The 21,415-nt window shown below is 32.7% G+C and overlaps 1 protein-coding gene across 1 annotated transcript in view; it reads right to left on the reverse strand.

The window, feature by feature from the left end:
- Window positions 1-21,415, reverse strand: part of LOC118194276 (uncharacterized) — a 75,575-nt gene that overhangs the window by 11,737 nt on the left and 42,423 nt on the right. Inside the window, exon 6 of the mRNA XM_085809729.1 lies at window positions 20,959-21,000. Coding sequence (XP_085665855.1) covers window positions 20,959-21,000 — 42 coding nt within the window. The remainder of the gene's footprint in view (window positions 1-20,958; window positions 21,001-21,415) is intronic.

Raw genomic sequence — 21,415 nt, forward strand, 5'->3', positions numbered from 1 at the left:
CTTCGGGTCTCATAGCTATTTGATAGTAGCCAGACGTTAAGTCCAAAGTAGACATGTATCTTGTCGATTTGATCTGTCTAATAATTTCCTCTATAACCGGCAAAGGGTAAACTGGAAATTTAGTAATACTATTTAGTTTTCTGTAATTGATAGCAAATCTCCAAGCCCTTTTATCCGAAGGAGGAAACTCGTTCTTTTTCCTACATAGTACGACTGGACTCGCGTACTCACTATTTATGGGCGTTATTATTTTATTCTTTAACATCTCCTGAATATGTTCTTCGATGATTACGTCTTTTTGTTTGTCGTACCGATAAGGTTTAGTCCTACAAGGTTTTTCGGCAGTTAGTTGTATCTTATGCGTAACTATTTGACAATTTCCCGGTTTTTCTGAAAACAAGTTAGAAAAATTACTCACCACTTGCTGTATTGCTTGCCTTTCATGGTCATTCAGATGGCTAAGGTCCACTTGCGGTTTCTCCGCAGGTTCCACCACCCTCTGGTCCATCTTAAGCACCACGGAACTGTCTTGAAAATTCAATTTGGCCCTCGCGGCCCTTAAAAACTCCATACCTAAAATAAGAGGATTTTGCAGATTCTTCACTACAAAAATTAATACTTTGAGGCTTTCCTCTTTTACCTGTATGTTTAATGATAATTTCCCGATGCAGTGACATGTTTTTCCTTGCGCCGCTATAATTTCCGTATTTTTGGTTTTAAATAATCGTACCCTATAAAAATTCTTTTTGAAGAAATTTTCGCTCATAAAATTTCCTTCTGCTCCTGTATCGATGAGGGCTTCTACTGGTACATCGCCAACCAGGACTTGTATAATTGGTAGATGTGAGTTTTTTACGATGACCGTATTTAAACGTCTGAGGGTTTTTTTAAAACTTCCGGGGTCTGGACCCTCTCTTTCACAGGCCCCTCTACTCGTTTAAAGCTTTCCTTTCAAGTTGTGCCTTCTGGGTACGCGGATTTTTATCTTCGAATTTTCTTTTTGGGCCTTGACCTTCGAGTTTCGATGAGTTAGCTTGATAGCTCTTTCCCCCATAAGAGCGATTTCCATTTCTGGTTTCCTCATTTGAAGATTTCCTTCGGGTACTTTGAGAATACTTTGCTCCTCTAGCTTTTTCCGCTATTCTGCGATTTTGAAACTTCACCGCCAATTCGAAGAGCTCCTGCAATGTGCTTGGGTTTCTAATTTCGAAGTAGTCTTGAACAGCGGGTAACAATCTTGGTAAGATTATTTCAATAATCTTCGCATCGGGTTTCTTCCCATACAGCATATCCGTCAGCTTATATTTTCGTAGAATAAAGTCCGTCAAATCTTCTATATCCCGTTGATAGAAACTATATAGTTCGGCTTCCAGCCTTGCTCGATCTTTCACTATGGGGAAGGCCTTTACTAACGATTTTTTGAAACTTTCAAATGTATATATCTGGCTTCCAAATTCCCCTAATAAAAATTTGCCTATATTTTTCCACCATAGCGCGGCCTGTCCTCTTAGTGCGGATGTGGCGATGGCAACTTTTCGTCTTTCAGGAACAGGGTAGAGCTGAAAGTGGTTTTCTAGACCTTCTAGAAATACCGCCACCGAATTTTTTCCGTCGAAATGGACGTTTGGCTTGATTGACGCTCTCAAAGTCTGGACCAGGTATCCAAATCCTTCCAATTGGCTTGTCATTTCTTGGTGTTGTCCAGCGGCTTCCATCCAATTTTCGGCCATTTCAGTTCGATAAGAGTTCGGGCGCCAATGTAGCGTTGCGCGCCTCCAACTTGCACGCAACCAAGAGGTGACTGTTGAAACTGGATAAAAGACAGAGTCTTGTTAAGGGTTTAAGTCCCTTTTTATTCAACGTAATAAATTACAAGTGCGTGCTCTTGACGCTCACAAACTACGCCACCTCGGCGGTAAAATAAAAATAATAACCTGAAAAGAAACTAAAGACAAGACTCTAACTACGAGGCTCTCTAAAAGTAACTAACCTCACCGCGTTTTACAATACCGCTGCTAATTCAGCAAACTTGAAGATCACTTGAACGATTAACAATTCTTCCAGGCAAACACACAGGCCGAAACGCGGGGTTCTTCAATTTCTGGCTAACTACCTCCGCGCTCGTGAAGTAAGAACAGCACACCTCGAACTCGTTTCCTCTCTATTTAACTCAGGATACTTCCGCTGATAATTTGAATCCTTGCGCGTTCTACTAAAATTTACATACTCTGGCATTGGCAGTTCCAGGGGAAAGTAAGGCTTGACAGGAAAGGTAGTTTAAACTTAAAATAAATGCTAGTTAAAATAAATATAAACCCTACAACTTGTTTCGTACATTCTGAACCTTCGAAATTTTGAATTTTAAACTTTAATTTTAAACATTTTAATTTAATTTTTAAAAAATTAAGAGCCTGTTTGAAATTTGGAAGGTTGAAACGTATGAAAGTCGTTACAAATTAAATGAAAGTGATGTGAAAATATAACAAATTAGTTAAAATTCTTAGTATGTTGAAAACTAAAAACGTTAAAATATAGAAAAGGATTTAAAATTTACATCTAGAATTAAATAAGTCAGGTATATCATGTGAAAATATAGCAATTATGTTCAAATTAGGACTATATTGGAAATTATGAAGGTTAAAATGTATAAGAGAAATGAAGTAAAAGTCATGTACGTAGTGTGAAAATATAGCAAATTAGTTAAATCTCAGAGTATGTTGGAAACTAAAAACGTTAAAAAATAGAAAATAAGTTAAAATTTACACATAAAATTAAATAAACGTCAGGTATATGATATGAAAATGCAGGAATTATGTTAAAATTAGGACTATATTGGAAATCATGGAGGTTAAAATATATGCGAGAAATCAAGTAAAAGTCATGTATATAGTGTGAAAATATAAACTGGTTAAAAATTTGAGTATATTAAATAGTGTGAAGGTTAAAATGTACAAAACAAGCTAGAAATGTTACATCTAAAATTAAATACAAGTCATCTATATGATTAGAAAATGTATGAAATAAGTTAAAATACAGAATATGTTGAAGATCGCTAACGTTGGAAAGAACGAAAAAAGTTAAAAATTACGTCTAACATTGAATAATATAATACACGAAAATGCGTGTTTTAGTAATTACGCTCATAAAATATAACGAATAAGTTAAAAGTATTGCCTAACAAGTCTGAAAAATCTCTGCGTAAAATGAATTTAAGAATAAAAATCAGTAATGTCATGAAGATTACGGAAAGTATATGTGATATTATGAACAGAATATTTAAGAAATAAGGTAAAATTCTGAGTGTATAGGATCACTCAGTCATTAAATTCGAAAATAATCCTCATTCAGGGTAACTAGGAGATAATCATCATATACATAGTAAAACAGTTGGAATACGAAGAAAAAACACAAAGGCTAAAATTTATTAGAAGGGAAATCACCTCCGATAAATCAGTAAAATATAATATCTTATTAAATTGTGATGACATGTAGCAGTTTTGCAGATATTCAGTCATAGGATAAATACAAGTAAGAAAATAATTATCTTCGGAAGAGGTTATACTGTGAGGGAAACATTTCATTTTATATCTGTTTAAGGAAATGAACTATATCAGTCACTTAAAGCACCTACTTGATATATGCTTTCAAAAATTCAATATAAATAAGTACATATTATCATATAACTACTCAATGCCTAAATCACCAAATTAAAAAAGAAAATAATCTAAGCACGCGTCCTTTTTCTGTGACGTAGCAACTACTCTACTCGCATCCACTTTCTGATAAGGCTCCCCATTTTCAGATAAGCCTCTCTTCCACGGCTGACCCTTCCTTCTCGGGATCTCCCTCAACTCCAGATCCCTAAGATCCCGATCCAGAACTCTCATTTCCTCTACTCATACCTTACAGGCTTAATGGAAAAAATCAGCAATAAACGCTAGTTGGTTGTGAAGCCGTCGCAACCGTTATAAAATGAAAACGCGCATATGGCACTAGACAGCAAGCAGACAATCTCATTATGGGACTGAAAAGAAATCCGCTGGGATTTATTAAATTATTACAAAGCACACTAGCGTTATCTACCTAAGGAAAAATATACATTTGGATGACAAACTGAGGCAAACTGGTTCGTATCCACATTAAATATGCGGATATCCACAAAAGCGTCTATGCAGCCAGGTCGTCTGGCAGGAATTTAGACCGAGTTGAGCCATCACTGTTGAGAGATCTTACCTGCTTCATCGCTGGTGGACACTGATCGAAACGCTGGTGAGCACTTACCTACTACATATGCTTATCAAGCAGTACTCGCGCTCAACAACTCAGAAATAAAATCATCAAAGAATGAAGAATGAGTTTCACTTAAAATTTTTATAATTTTTTATGGATTTCAATGCTTGATACTCCTTTTACCGTCAGAAGATAGGCAAAGTGCTGAAATCCACAAAAGGAAAAGTGTGTTTTTATTGCACAGCTTCGCTTCTATTTTCTATTAGTGCATTTTTCAGTTCTCCTAGAAAAATACTGGATAGCATGTGCTTGTAGTTTAAATTCATTTTTCTACTCATTAGCGGCCGAGCGGGAAAACCGCTAAGCACTGATAATTCAATCCCCGTTAAAATCCAGGCAAATAATTTGGCTGCATAGGAATTTTCATGATTTTCCCCATGTGTAACGTGAATACGATAGAGTTTCTTTAAAAAAATTTCTTTCCGAAAGCATTCCTCCAATTAGGTAAATAGTTCTTCTTTTCTTTCTCATTATCTAAGTAATCCAATACGACTTCCTTTTCAGTTACGTGATGTGACGCATAGGTATTCAGTCACTACAGTCGTGCATATATATTAATCATTGTCTTTCTAATTGTGGGCTCACTCAGCGACCGAGTAGTTAAGACCGCTGAGTACTGAATGTTCGTCCCGGACTTGATCCCAGATGAATAGGCTGATTACATGATTTGTTTTCGTGGCTTTTCCCATGTCTAACGTGAATACGAGTCAATTTTCCATAGAAAGTCCTTCACGAAGGCTTTATTACCCTGCAGTAGGCAACTGTTGGGTTCGTTACCATATTCCAATGAATAACGGCTGTGACGGCTGCCATGCTACGCGACGTGATTGCTGTCACATCTTTTTGCCACAATACTGTCCGCGGACTTAATTATTTTGAACTGTTACATTTGTTTACAAACATAAAAAAGTACTTCATTAAATGATATTCTCCCACTTCTGCAAACAAGTCATTCTTATTTAGCGTACTGGAGAGGCTGATCCTGATTCTTATAACATAATTCCAAAATTAGATATTCATAATTTTGTTTTTGGACCAATATCAGGGCATACAAAATTAAATTATTTACAGTTTTAAAATTTGATTTATTGACACTGGAGTAAGAGAATTTCAAAAGTCACTACTGTACGCCTCCACATCTTCCTAATGATTCTTACTCTATATTTTAAATGAATTTGAGTTAATTGCCTTCAACAAACTAATAAAAACATCAAGCAGGGCTATATTTTCTGAGAAAAAAGGCCAAAATTTTCGATCCACCGCCCATTTTGAAGAGATCGCTAATGACAGTTTTCAATGTGCTGAGCAACAACGCTACTTAGAGAAAAGAATTTCCAACCTTTAACGAGGTCGAAGACATGCATCATGAGCACATTTAATCATTCATATTGCTGCAGTGAGTATAAATCTTGTAAGCGATGCCTAGAAAAATGGCCTTCAATCTGTCACCCATCTTAAAGAATACTAGCTAATTATCTTTTGAACATTTTTGAGTTGCAACAATAAAAAAACGGACTTCTAAATTTTAATGACGCGAATTACATGCATCATGAAACGAATTAGCCATATTGTTGCCGAAAGTATGTATCTCGAAAGCAATGCATGCTTTCGAGAACTAATGATAAAAAGTATTGCCAATATTAAACTTCAGGCATACTTTTAAGTACATTTCTGAGCTGTAGAACTTCACCACGAAGAAGTTTGATCTTAGGATTATTTCATAACTTTCCTTAGAAAACTCAGATTTACGTTCACTTATCTATTGGATTACTATCCAATAGGTAAGACAACTTAACGCTTATAGCTCAATCCACTTTCAAATCTCGGAGAAATTCCTGATTTCATAAGTTTTTCCTGATTATGATGTAAACAAAAGCCATTTTCATTCAGAAATTTATCCAAAGCTATCTCCTTCTCTTAGGAAGCAGGTTTTTAAGAAATGCTCTAAAAGCTTCTCAACATGTCTTGAGATGCAGAAAAAAAATTTTTAACTTGTTGAAATTTAAAATGGGGGAAAAAAGACAAGCTTATGCTTAAAGAAATGTTACTTATATATTACTAACATACACGTATAAGTATATGAAAAAATTAACAGTTTTTTCCACAAATTGCTCAATGAAATGATTGTTAAAATAATGAAATCATAACCAAAAATTAAGGACCCTAATCGATTTAAGACTGACAACGATCAGTGTATTACAGACAAAGATCAGTGTAAAACTTAAGTGCACGGCCACCAGTGATCGAGTGGCTAAATTCTTTAAGCATTAGTACTTCGTTCCAGTTTCTAATTCTCGGTAAAACAGTTAGCTGCATGAGGCTTTTCTCTTATGCACTGTGAACATTAGCAAATTTCCCTGACTATGTCCTCCACAAAAACATCATTTCTTTAACAGACAGACGTTGTTTAATTTTCCTTAATTCAATCATCAACAAATAAAATTAAAATAAATTTCATCCATTAAAATTCCGGAAACTGTACATAAGAAATAAAACATAATGCATAGATTTACTAAGCTAATAGCAATACAGTATTTTTACACTCAAATGTGGGTATTAAAATTTGTTTGACGCAAAATTGTACTTCATTATGTTATGGTGAGACGTAATTTTATAGATACTGCGTTATGTTATATGCAGTTAAATACTGCTATACTTTGCAGATCGAATAACCTTAATTCCTTAAAGCACAAAACTTAAATAAAATTAAAAATGTTAAACATACAAAAACTTATTAGTGATCCTGTTTAAAACTGATGAATACACAACATAATTATATTTTCTTTATGGTAGTTAAACTCTGAAACATAAAATATCACAATCAACTGTAAAATAAAATTGCTTAGTCAACATGCATACTTAATTACTACTACATATACATCCTATATTAAACAACAATGATAGTAAGACGTAATATGGTAAAACAACACTTTTTGAATTAAACGTTCTTTCATAGTATATATCTGCAATGTGACCACCTCTAGAACCTTTCATAATTTTTAGTGTTTTAGAATACCTACGAATAAATTTAGTACTTTCTTCTTTTATAATGATGATATTAACAACAATGACAGCTCGTGACATTCGCAACACTTTTTTCTCTCATCGCCTCATATGTCACATACAGTCATCCAAACATAGTTTATCATATCCTCCCCCACTCATTTCCTACTCGGTAAACTTCTACCCCTCCAATTCCATATTCATACAATTCGATTGATATTCAACGAGTCAATGAGAATAAATTCTTTGAAACTCCTATACAAGCAGGTCTAGTGCATTGTACGATAATTATGATAATGATAAGCAAAGGAAAAAAAAATATTTTAATATTAGCGACATTTTTGTTGACGCATAGTGTAATTTATGTATCCTTTTGTAAATGTTTTTTGTAGAATTTTTGCAAACGGTCAGTTGTTGAAAATATTTCAAATTTAAATAAGGACTCATACCTTATTATATAGGAATTTTAATTAACTATTCACTATTGCAATTCTTTAAAACAGGCGATGTGGCATTTCTTTAATTGGGAAAAACAAAAGTGCCCTGATTTTCAATTAGATTGTTTTATAAAATACTTCTATCCAGAACAAATATTCCAAATTATTGAAAAAAATAGTTATGAAGAGCAAGAATATGTTCATCAGTGACAATAAATAAGAATAAAGTACTATATAAACTATAAACTCCTTTGACGAAAAGATTCCTGACAAAAGAAAAGTTGAAATATTGAATAAACTTCAGGTTTTATTATTCCTGAACAGTTAATCTGTACAGTAAAATCTGCTAAACTGAAGAATAAATATTTCTGGTGAATAGCTCTTCATATATATATATGTATATAAACAGCATACTAAATAAATGGAAACTGAAGGCTACATTAGTCTCAACACTAAAATGAAATTAAAATTACACTATAAATATTAGAACTGCAATTAATGCACACAGAGTAAGTGCTAGACTTACAAATGGGACGTCCGTTATGACGAGTAACAACTGCAGATCATGTTCTCGTAGACTACAATGAGGTAAGTTTTGACCTTTCTCTTTTCATATGCTTTTCTTCTTGCCTCGCGTGTGTTAAATAGCAGTTTGACATTAAGTTCCTTTTAGTATTTGACTAATAATATCTTAAATTATCCCGCATACAAATAAAACGAAATAAAATTTCAGTACTTTTTTCCAGATAGTTTATTCCTTTTTGAAGAGAAGGCATAAATTAGTATCAAATATTTTTACCGGGTAGTCAACCTGCATATTCGTCTTCATTATTCCAGAGCAAAGCGTCTTTTGATTGAATAAAGCATTACTTTCTGTTACTGTTGTTATTATTAGGGCATCCTAACCTACTGAAGATGATAAGATGACACATCAGCAACTATGCATACGTTTACTTGTGCAAGGAAACACTATCCCAAAAGAAAAGATAGGTGAATAAATAGATAAAGAACATTAACAGCGAAACCATTTCAAAGCAAAGATTGAAATAAAGCTGTCGTGGCCTTTACAGAGTTCCATTTCTCAGAAAATGTAAAACTATGAAGGAAGAGTACATGAGATATATGAAAAATTTTTAACAAGCAGAAATTTTATTTCGGTGGCATCACAGATCATCATTCGTGTAAAAGGCATACGGCCTGTTGAGGCCTTTACCAGTCTGTATTTCTTAAGTTCCTAATGGCATAAAGATGAGAAAAAAAATTCAAATAAGCGGAAAGTCTTAAAGCACTGGGTGCGGATCTCATAAGAGAAAGAAGGACGACGCCATCTATTGACTTGAGTAGAATCTTCAGTAATTGCATATCTTTGGAGTGACGTTGATGTGGCGCCATCTGATTCCATAGGACAAAGCATAAGCAATGGCATATCTATGGTATAACTTTAAACACGTAAATTTTCCTTGAGATAGTTTCTTGAGACAAATTCTATTTGGCATAAATACAGTGAAGAGCATAAAAATAAGTTGCAAAAAAGAGAAACAATTTTATACAGGTTATATGTGCGTAAACAATTCTATCGGGACTCGAACCCGTCATGGGAAGTTTCTAATTGTTCGTCTTATCTACTACGCATAGAGCTGTCGCATATAGAATATAATACAATATATATAAGCCCACCAGCGGCCGAGCGGTAAAGTCGCTGAACACTGGTAGTCGGTTCCAGGTTCGAATCCCGCGAATGGGCTGGCTGCATGGGTGTTTTCGTGGTTTTCCCCGTGTCTAAAGTGTATACGAGCCAGTTTCCCTTAGAAAGTCCTCCACGAAGGCATCCCTTCCCTTAGGCAGATAGCCCTCAAGGCTTTGCCATAATCACTCACACACAATATATATATACAAATACAGTCCACAAAAGCTGCTATATCAGGTACAAAAATCTTTTTTACAAGGTAAGAAAATAAAAACTTGGTTAAATATGAATAAAATATAAAACTTGGTTAAATATGAATAAAATATAAAACTTGTTTAAATGAAGTAAATGAAAAAATATTAGATAATATATACATACCCTACCATTTAGAATTGTGATGGATAAAGGGAGATCTATTATGGTTTTGTTCTATGACGTTGTCATAATTGCCTAATTTCTTAATGATTTCCTTGCTGTGTTGATCAGATTTGAGGAAGAATTTATGCGAGAATTTTAGAATTTCTGAATCTGTAGGTTTAATCCTAAGGTCATGATGCAAAGTGGAGTTTCTTACGAACCAGGCAGCATTGGCTATGATTCTCAAGGCTTTATTTTGTATTCTTTGAAATTTTAATCTGTTCATACGAGCGGTAGCCGCCCAGGCTGGAGAAGCATACAGTAGTATAGGTCTTTTGGCTTGCAAATATAAAATTCTCTGAGTAGCGATGCTAAGGGGTGAGTGTCTGGCTATTAATGCATAAGCACATCCAATAGCTTGGTTTGCTTTCCTGCAGATATAATTGATGTGATTTTGAAAGGTTAATTTTCTATTTTTGGAGGCATATTTAACAGATAATATTAAAAGAAAAGAGAAAAAGGGAGTGGCGTCTGGCGTCACTGGCGCAGTTCGAACAGTCACTTAGTTTCCTATAATACTGTTGGCGACAGCGTCATACCTGGATTTTCTCTTGGCCAATAACAGATAACAAATATGCCATGAAGGGAGAAGGAAGTGCGATTGGATACATTATTAAAAAGCTATAAGGCTCGCGGGCAAATCCCAGCTCTTAAAATGCGTTGCTACTGTTGTATAGCGCATTTATTTATTTTCCACCACTGAGACTGTAAAGTTAAGTTGTGCCAACCAGATGGTAAAATATGTGACAAATTTGTAAGCCCCAAATTTATAATGAAAGGTACAAAACGAAATAAATTTAATTCAGAAAACACCGGTTATAATGATAGGAAAAGCAGAAAATAATGATAATAAAATGGAAGAGAACTTCTACATACTTGAAGTTAAGATAAACAGACGTTGCTATAACACAAAGCATATAAAGTGCTAGTGGTTGAAGTTAAAATATATACAAACTGGACGATGATTGTGAAGTAATCAAACATTTATTATTAAAATGCATCTTTTCCCTGAGAAATACTGAAATAATTTGAAACAAGTCGTAAAAACTAGTACCTTTTAAAAACTGAAATATCTCAGAATGTGGATGCATTCCTGTTAAAATATCTAATGACAAGTCAAAACCGCCAGAAATCTTAAAAGGAAGGCTTTTAAATGACTGGCATTTCAGTAAGACGTGACGCACGGTCAAAGGAATGCTGCAGTTTTTGCAAACAGGTTCATTATCTCGTTTTGAAAGCTGGTTATACGTGAATCAAGTGTGACCTGCTATTAAACCTGTCAAAATTTTTCTTCTTTCCGGTTTGTAGTGAACTCTCACCTTTCCAATTTCTATTTCACACTCGGCATGTGTTAATTTAGTGGAAGTGACAATGTACCAAGAACTTCACAGTAAATGTGAACTGATTTTGATAAATTTTGCAGGAAAGCACAAATATGGGTACAGAAGCAAGGTCGAGCATTGATTTAGCAACCTGTTTAAAGTACCCCACTCTGCGCAAGAGAAGCACGGACGGGAAAGAAACAAAAATAGACGCATTACATTTTTTAAAATTATATTTTACCTATAAATGAAGCAAATAAGGCATTTTCAAGTATTTAATTATTTATAAAAAAAAGCTTTTTCACACAGCGCATAATTGGTACAAGACAGAAGTTACACGGGAAAAAAAAAAAAAAAAAAAAGGAGCTTCATGATCTTCTTTATTAAATAATATTATAAGCTAATTTTTCGCGTAGCACAAATAATATAACTTTAGCAAAAACTAAAAATTTGTCTGGTAAAAAACTCATCATTGTGAATGATGAGTTGACAATGATCACTCTTCTAAAGATGCTAATAAATCTAAATGCTTGTTTTGAAAGATTTTTCAATTTTGTTTTAGGTAGCTATAAAGGGAACGTTGCTAGTTATAACGGGATCAGAACTCAGTAAAATTATGCTGAAAATATCTTCATTGCAGTGTTCTTGAACCCATTTCCTTGCATTGTATTCACGATAATTTTTTAATATTTATTTCGCGATTCCTGAGCCTGTTCTGTTAATTAACCAATCAGTAACAAGGAAAAGGTTAGCATATCAGATCCACATACAAGAAACTTGTGTACAGCGAATGGATACATTTTTACAAAATATCTCGAAAATATTTTGATAATTTTCTTTGAACCTGTCACCGTTAATAACCTAAACAAGTAGAAGAAAATTCAGGATTAGAAGAAAAATGTCTTGTCATGTTTTTATCATTCGAATTTCCAAAACTTGGCTTATACATTTCTACTAATAATCCTGAATTTTCTCTAAATAGCTTTTGAATAAGTTTTTTGTTTGTATGCTTAACTACTTGCTAACTTTATCGTTTCCTAGGGCTTGCCACTTCTCAATTAGAAGCTAGTAGGGTAAGGGTAGCGGAATATTTAAAAACATATATTCATCCGTACTGATATTCTAAATTTTAGGTTTTTCACTTTTTATGCCTTTGTTTATTATTCTGTCAATAAACTGAAACTGTTTGTTTTTAAACATACACTACACCGGAATATAGCTCCTGTGCTAATTTGGAGTGCTATTCCTGGAAATACAGCACTCCGGTGTTCATTCCGTGTTCAAAAGTCCGGCGCTCTCAAAATTTCGTTATTAAAGATTCATAGCACTTGAAAGTAACTAGTCTTTATCCAATCACGATACTCTTTTTCTCTAATTGGTTTTCCGACCTTCCTTCATGCAACCATATGTGTTGTAATTCGGATTTAAAAGTGGGATAACATATGAATTTTGTCCTTTACATACTCCTCATGATATCCAGTTACTTTTGTGATATATTTTCTTAAAAAAAATTACAGTAATAACCTCGTTTCCGCTGTAATTCGTTCTAGGACATACCGAGTTTATACGAAACCGTGGATAACCGGATAAATTTGAAAGCAATGTCTTATTATTCACTACATGTAACTGCCATATTTATACATGATAAACAAGCTAAAACAGAGTAACTTCTGTAACAACGTGTTCTTAAAAAAACCAAGTATGTAAGTCACTCGAACGCTAGATAACTGAATTTACATGTCTTTAAATTGCATGAACCTACAGTAATTTTAATAATTAAATTACTATTTTAAATAATTAGTAATTTAATTTAATTAAAAATTGGCAAATAATTTATTCTTCTGGTCACTTTATAAGGTATTTCTTCCACTTCCTAGTGTGCCTTCGTGGTGTAGTGGTTCTGCACACTGAGCCGGTATTTCAGAGGTCCGTGTTTCGATTCCCGGCGAAGGCGGTTGCATATTTTTCATCTTTTCTGCTTCCAAAAAATACCTAATGTTTCTACAACTTTATTAACTAATAAAAATAGTTACGCTGAGTTAAGTTAAGATCAAGCTTGAAAAATGATTCAGTTAGCAATATGGAGAAATTAAGAATTTAATTACCCATTAATTGATTATTACTGTCCGACTACGAATAATGCAGCAATAAGCATGCACAATTTACAGCTATTTATTTGAGCTGGTTGGTCTTTTACCAAAGAGGAATGCTGGATGCTTTCGCGAAGGGTTTTCTTAGGGAAACTGTTTCATAGTTACCCTATAAACTTCTAAAAATCTATACAGGAGCTAGTTCGATAAGAAGCAAACTCGGAATGAATTAGCAGCACTCAACCATTTTATCCAACCGGCCGCTGGTGGTCATTGATTTCATTAGGAAATGAGGTGAGCAGGCATGATACGTGAGGGAGGCAATTTTATTTTCCTATTCCCTCCTTATTAATTTACATAGTTACAAAAAGCACATATTCAAGACGAAGAGGGAACTGCTTTTTAAAACTTTTTGTTAACTTGAACTGCACAGGTGGGAGCACTGAAAGGATCGTTTTAATATCATGTGCCTTCTAGTGAATAAATGAATAATACCATCGAATGCCATTAATTCGACCTAGCTTTGTACTGTGACAAAAGGCCTTGCTGCATGCGCATTTTTATTGTTTTCCATGTTAAAGACATTACGAGAACGTTTTCGTTTGAAAGTCTCCACAGTCCTCCAGTCGGCACACAGGCTGATTAAAATCTTCAGAAGCCCCAAGCAGTTAAAAAATTTGGAACTCCTCCTTACCATAACATCAATTTCTCATATTCCTTGACACCTGGTCTTGTTTAATTGCAAGATACATTCGATGATAAAACCGGCAATGTGAAATTTTTGTAGTGCTCCCTTTCTTTGAGTCCCTAAGCAATTTTTGTTGTGCCCATTTCCCTTGATGGAATGGTAAATCTAGCTCTTCCGTTCGAATCTAAAATAACCATTATGTAAAGTGCGGACAGCGGCTAAACGACATAGGAGAGACTTCCCAAGGTGCTGAACAGTAGTTACAAGGATACAGAATCATGTTGATAGCAGCGCAGTTGACAGCTGCTTGGAGGTTGGTGGCGGAGAATCCGTAGAATAAACAACTCGTTTGATGTGATTCCTTTAGATTCTAAACTTATTTAAAGTCTGGGTAATTCGGGGGTCAGAGAAGAACAGAAGTCTTCCTTATCCTCTTCCAAACATTTACATACATTCCTAGCTATGTGATGCATCGCTTTGTCATTCTAGAAGATGCCTTTATCCCCAAGAGAAAACGTCAGCATGTACAGGTGAATCTACGTGGCCTCCAATGATTAATGCGTATTTAATACGATCCATACTGTCATCGACAATAATGAGTGGACTCAGAAAATGGCACCGAAACATTCTCCGGACCATAACATTAACTCTTCCAGCTTGTATTCATCCACTAATATTTGAGCGTTGTTTGTTCTTCGAAGTTCCTCGTAGTAATTCGCCAACATCTAGTCGTCTGGATAAAGTAAAAAATCTGATGTCTACACCACATGACTTCCTTGTACGGAATATTAAATTATACGCATTTTTTCTTGCATTTCATTTAAACTTATTGGATTGAATTAAATCTACTTCGCCGACAGCGCATAAACCACAATAGAATAAATGCATTCTTTAAAATTCACTCTAGTATTTGTTTACCATAGCGACACAACGGCGCTAGATTCACTTAACAGTATTAATAATTATATAACAGTAAACTTATATAATAATTATAAAACGGAAACTAAGTTAACTGTTATATAATCCAATAATTATATCAGAGTTAACTTATATATTTCGTTCATATTATAACTCATAATGCACAAAATTTATATCATTTAAAGAATAGAATTATCTAATCGTTGCCACATGTTCAAATACTATAATAAAGCTAGAATGATGTATAAAAGAAATTAAGCAAACAAAACAAAAAAGAAACAGTTTTTCACAGACGATTGAGTATTTCTCATTTAATCAATTTAGTTCTCACTTCGCGAGAAGGCAAAAATACATAAAAACTCAAAATATCTATATTAAAAATCACGAAGTAAATCTCAAACACTTTTTCCTCGAAAAAATTCCAGAAAGAATTAAGCATGATTTAATTGGCAATAATAAATGAATGCGTTATCTTTGTTGTTGCGAAGCTAAGTTTCTCTAGATTGGCAGCAAATCCACTTGTCTCCTGTTTCAAATGTAAACATCAATGGCAGCCATAAAAAAAAGGCTTAGCGGCACTTAGACAACTTTAAAATTGTTGATAATTCTCAAAATATTGCATACAGATTTACTAAAGGCATAAAAACCTTAACCGGAAGATAAAATCAACATAATACAATAATTTTTTAAAGCAAAAAATGTACAATTTAAAAACATATAAGGGTAAAGAAACTGAGATCACTGAGCCGGGTAACAGAGTGGATATATATATAAATATATTTATATACGTTTGGTGCGGCCGATTGCAACCAAAATACGAGGTGCACATCTACATGTTATAGCAGTCTTATATACAAAATTTCAACGTTCTGAGGCTACTCGTTTTTGAGTTATGCGAGATACGTATGTACGTACGCGTACGTACATACGTTCGTACAGACGCCACGAAAAATTCTCTTCAGAATTAATTTTAAAGCAGTTTTATAATTTTTTTGAAGGAAAAGAGTATTTTATTCTGTCCTTACGTACAGATATCACGCAAAAACATCATTAAATTGCATTCGATAGCGGTCAAAATGGATATTTTCGTTGAAATATGCTGCCTGAAACTTTTCGCGATTACAATACTTCCTTTTTACTTCGTACAAGAAAGTAAAAAGGTATTCCTCGGAGAAAACAACCTTTTGCTAATCAGGTGCATTTCATTGCTAGTATTGCCATCCAAATTCTAGCTTTGTCTGCGGAGAAATTGTCGATTTGGACTCAAACGAAATTTTTAAGTGTCAAAATAATTTAAAGCGCATAAAATAATTAACTTTATATAACTTCAAAAAAAAGGGGGGATTTCTTTGTACTTTCCTGTAAAATGCATTCGGAATATGCATTGATAGAATTCCAAACTATCTTAAAAAAACTTCTTTCAGATTTTATTAGCATAATTTTAAACTCAGCTCTTTTAAAAGAATTTTATTCAGCCTAATAATTTTTAAACAGTAAAAGGCCGGAAAGCGAAAGAAATGTAAACGGAATATGTTTTTAACTGGAGATAAATAATTTTAAAAGCAGAATGAAAGAAAAATCATTGTAACCTAATGTGGCTTCCTTTCGTATTTTGATTTTCGAGCTATAATTACTTCAGGCCTTTGAAGTCAAACAGGCACATCATTAGGTTCTAGCATACAGCAATTCAAAAAAAAAAAAAAAAAAAAAAAAAAAAAAATGTTGAAATTGACAAGTGAATATGACAACAAAATACTGAAAATCATTTTGATGGTTAAATAAAGTCCAGTTCCGGATGAACAGAAATGTCTAAAAAAAATTAGCTGTTTATTGCGGAACGAAGAAAAACTAACTATGACAATCCCTCAGCGTAAAACAAAACTGTCTACCGAAATCTCAGAAAAAGAAAATGTACTGGATAATAACGTTACTCTTATATTACAGTGGCTTGTTTTCAAATTACGAATGACAGGTTAAGATTTAAAATCTATCTCTTATCTTCTATTCAGATCTAACAAGTTTCAAATTCATGCTAGTTCCATATTTTCACTTTCTCTCAGCTAACTTGAAAGGTTTATAACTGAATCCTAGTATACAAGAGGGATCTTGACATTTCAAAGTACTCCTTCATTAATTAGAATGCTGGTTGCAGGGAAGAACTAAACTTTCTTTACATGACCAGTTGCGATCGTTATACTGATAGCAAGGTTTTACTCCGTATATAATGACACATCTCAGGTTTTCTGAGACCACACATTGCCATGTCTCATCGAGATGCTCTTGGCAACATTAGATGAGGATTTAAAAAAAAAAAAAAAAAAAAAAAAAAGATCTTTTTTCAGCCTTTCTGTTTCCCTCTACAGGAGTTCGGAGTGGCAGCATCAAAAGTAGTGCATTTCAAAACCTATTACAGTTAATAGATAAATAATGGATGAAGAGGTGTTGAGAGATTAAAGAACGAGGTGATAACATGGGATTTACCATTTGAAATTTTGTAGTGCTTCTGCTCAACTGTAAACACATCTGTGTCGAAAGAGGTCGCTTTTTTATACAAATTGAGCAAACTGAATTTTTGAAAACTTTGAAACATAAACATTCTATGGTTTGTAAGATGTACACTGCTCAAAAAAAAAAAAAAAAAAAATGGGACAGTGCTATATCTCCCGTTCTACTGGGGCGATTCACGAAATTCAAATTGCGTTCTTCATGTCTCGAAAGCGCGACTTAGGATATATATTAGATTTATATATAGAACTATTCTAACATAGGTATTTTGACACAAAAATCGGACTTTTTCTGAAATAACATACCAATTTTTTTACATATTTCGATTCTACGACTCAAATTATGCCAAAATACCAAGTTTTGTAAAAATCGTACTAGTAGGTTTTGAAATATTAGCTCTCAAAATTTTAGCTCCTCAATGTTAATTGAATTTGGCAAATATTTATTTATATCTCTTTTTTTATTAAACTTTTTTGATATTTTCTCTCACATTTCGAAATTTAGGTTCATTCCAAATAAAATTTACCCATTTTTTGTGTTTTATTTTTAAATTTCTATTTTTAAATAATTTTTATAAATTTTTCGAAAAAAATTTTGAATTATACCCTATAAAATTTTTACCATCATCTTAAAGTAAGTATATTTTTAAGCATATCTGCAAAAAATTAGACTTTTTTATTCAAAATTTTCTAAGATATACACAAATTTACATATTTTCGCGTTTTGAAATTTGGCATCTTTTTTTTGAGCGATAATAACGCCAAATGTGGTCTATGGATTTTTGTTACACTGTATTGCCACAGCTATATTTAACCTTAAATTTCAAGTAAAATTTTACGGAGAATTAATTATATGACATTTTTTCCCTCAATGATGCGTAATAAATATTTATTAATACTATATGAAAAGCTATTTTTTATATAAATTTTTTAATATTTTTTAAAATTTCTTTCTATCTTTTTTTTTTTTTTTTTTTTTTCTTTTTTTTTAAATAAGATTAAATTTTTCTAAGAGTAAATTTTTACCTTCGGCGTTTTATCGTCTGCTATTTTACTTCGTTTAAATCGAATTGTCTAAAACTGAGAATTTTCGTTTGATGTTTATTTGAATTTTATGACATTAACTGCAATTTATTTCTAAACAAACTGATGCTTTTTAAGTGGCTGAAAGAGCGGCTGGTACTATCATCCATATTTTTAAAGCACAGTATATTTTTATAGAGACATAAGATTTAGAATAATCATTTTTATAAAAGTCAAATTATGATATAAATATACAACCCTCTAGAGACTGAATTAATGGAAGTTCAATGGTTATGTAGAAATGATCTGCAGCTACTTAATCGCTGGACTAGTCAGCAGATTCCGTGGACAAGTAAGAATAATTATATAAACGACACCCAACATTCTGAATTCAATTAACAACGAGGATACGATGTTTATTAAATGAATTCAAGAAGTTTTAAAACATAAAAAATCAACTCATTTTTTATCCAAAAATGTATTTTTGTGCGTAGCGTATTTTCATTATTCTAATTTAAAATTCTAATAATTCTTAAAATTCTAATTTAGAATGTAATTGTCAAGAACTGATTCCTAATCATCAGTAATATAATAAGTAATTATTACGGATATTAATAAATCTTTCTTATAAAGTAATTGCAAATATTTCAAAAAACTTTCTGTCTGAATGCAAATATTTTTCTGTGCAAATATTTTTAATTTTATATTAATCAAGATTGCACACGATATTATTTATTTGCACTTCAATTCTTAACGTCAGTTCTAGTAGAAGTTACAAATCAATTATATTTAATTAAGGATTGGATTGGATTGGATTGGATTATTTAATTATGGCAAAGCACACGAGGGCTATCTGCCTAAAGGGAGGGATGCCTTCGTGGAGGACTTTCTAAGGGAAACTGGCTCGTATACACGTTACACATCGGGAAAACCACGAAAACACCTATGCAACCAGCCCGTTCGCGGGATTCGAACCTTGAACCGAACTACCAGTGATCAGCGTCTTTACCGCCCGGCCGTTTGTGGGCCTTTATGAAATGGAAGGCGATAACTTTATTTAAAATGTTTGTCAGAAATACCAAAATGTTTCGAAAAGTTGGATACTTTTTAATATACTTTCAGAATGCTTAAAGAAAAAGAGAAGAAAAATAAATTTTTTCGTAAAATTTATAAAATTTAGTATTTGTATTTTTTTTTAATTTAAAACTTTTCAATGTTATGATATTTGATTCTTGCGATTTCAAAAATAAAATATTTGACTAAAATATGAATAACATTTTAAGAAACCAAATGTAGGATAAAATTATGTAAAACAATGGGCACAATGATAAAACTGTTTAAAGCAGTGTATGCAAGTCATCCTAAGTTAAAATGTCGGTTATACATATCTCTTATTTATATATATCTTTTCTGAACGGAACATTGAAAGGCGTGTAAAACTGTGCTTTACTGTATTTTCTCTTTTAATATAGTATGCAGTTTTCAAACTCATCGTAGTCTGGGTTACAAAGTATTCTTCCGAAAGAAACGCAGTTCAAATAAATAAAATCAAATTCTGGAAAATTGATATTAATAAATATATTTAAAATGCTCAGTTCGAAGGAATAAATAGAAAATTTTAAAACAATTATCTGAAGAGACAATGCAACACAAACAATTAAAATAAAAGTATAAAAATTTAAAAATTACTTAAAATAATAACTATGATGAAAAATATATATAAAGAAAACTATTTGAAAAAAAAAAAAAAAATTAACGCTGCACCTTTATTTACGCAGTTCGAATAGGTAAATAGAAATTTTTAAAACAGTTATTCGAAAAAAAAAGTGCAACTTAAACAATTAAAATGAAATTCGAAAAAGAAAAAATTACTTAAAATAATAAGTTATAATTAAAAATATAATATAAAGAATATTTGGAAAAAAGGAACGATGGTGACTTTTTTTCCTCTCACGGGAAAGGAAACTAGTTTGCCATATATTAAAAAGTTCGCCAAGTGAAGTATTCTTGGCGCAAACTGACAGAAAAGTGCCAACATAAATTTGTGAATTTCTTCGTAAATTTCGCTCCAAATTTTACAAAATTTCATACTTAGGCGTAATTTGAGTCGTAGAATCGAAATATGTAAAAACATTGGTATGTTATTTCAGAAAAAGTCCGATTTTGTGTCAAAATATCTATGTTATAATAGTGCTATATATAAATCTAATATATATCCTAAGCCGCGCTTTCGAGACATGAAGAACGCAATTTGAATTTTGTCAATCGGCCCAGTAGATCGGGAGATATATAGGACTGTCCCTTTTTTTTTTTTTTTTTTTTTTGAGCAGTGTACATATATAACTCGTTATTAGCTAAGTGGTTAAAGTCACTAAGCGCTGATAGTTCGGCCCAAGTTCCGTTCTCAGTGAATGGGCTGTTTGCATGGGCGTTTTCATGGTTTTCTCCAAGTACTGTTCTCGAAAGACCTGGATATGCAGGATGCAATGAATGCTGGGTTCGAATATTGATAAAATGGGCTAGCTGTATGAAATGTTTTTTAATAGAATCACATTAATTTTAAAAAGAAAGCTTATTACCTTTTTTTTAATCTCTCCGACCTTCTTACACCGAGAGGATATCTGAAAATCAAATCAATTGAAAACTAAGCAGAAAAGTCTAAAACTTTTAACATAAAAAAGGCAAAAGAATAATTTTAATAATAACACAGGTAAAATTTATAATAACAATTTACAGCATAAATGAATGACTATTACTTTAATATTTAGTATGTAATCCACATTATTTCATAAAGCAATGTGTTTTCAAAGAAAAAGAAAGCAATTTCTTTTCATCTAAGCCATTCAATATAATTTCCAATTGTGTAAGATAAATACATAAATCAAAGTTAACCCCGTAATTCCCCCCTCTCTATTCTAAAAATCGTAACTTTTCTGGACTGCGTCATTTCTCGATCAAACTCAAACTATCTTGCATGGCAACGCTAATGACGTAGCTAAATTGGAACCTGAATTCAAAATTTCAAGAATTGAAACC

The sequence above is a fragment of the Stegodyphus dumicola genome, chromosome X2 (assembly GCF_044657685.1).
Source record: "Stegodyphus dumicola isolate Sdum_Otavi_A_Nest chromosome X2, ASM4465768v1".
Classification (NCBI taxonomy): Eukaryota; Metazoa; Arthropoda; class Arachnida; order Araneae; family Eresidae; genus Stegodyphus; species Stegodyphus dumicola.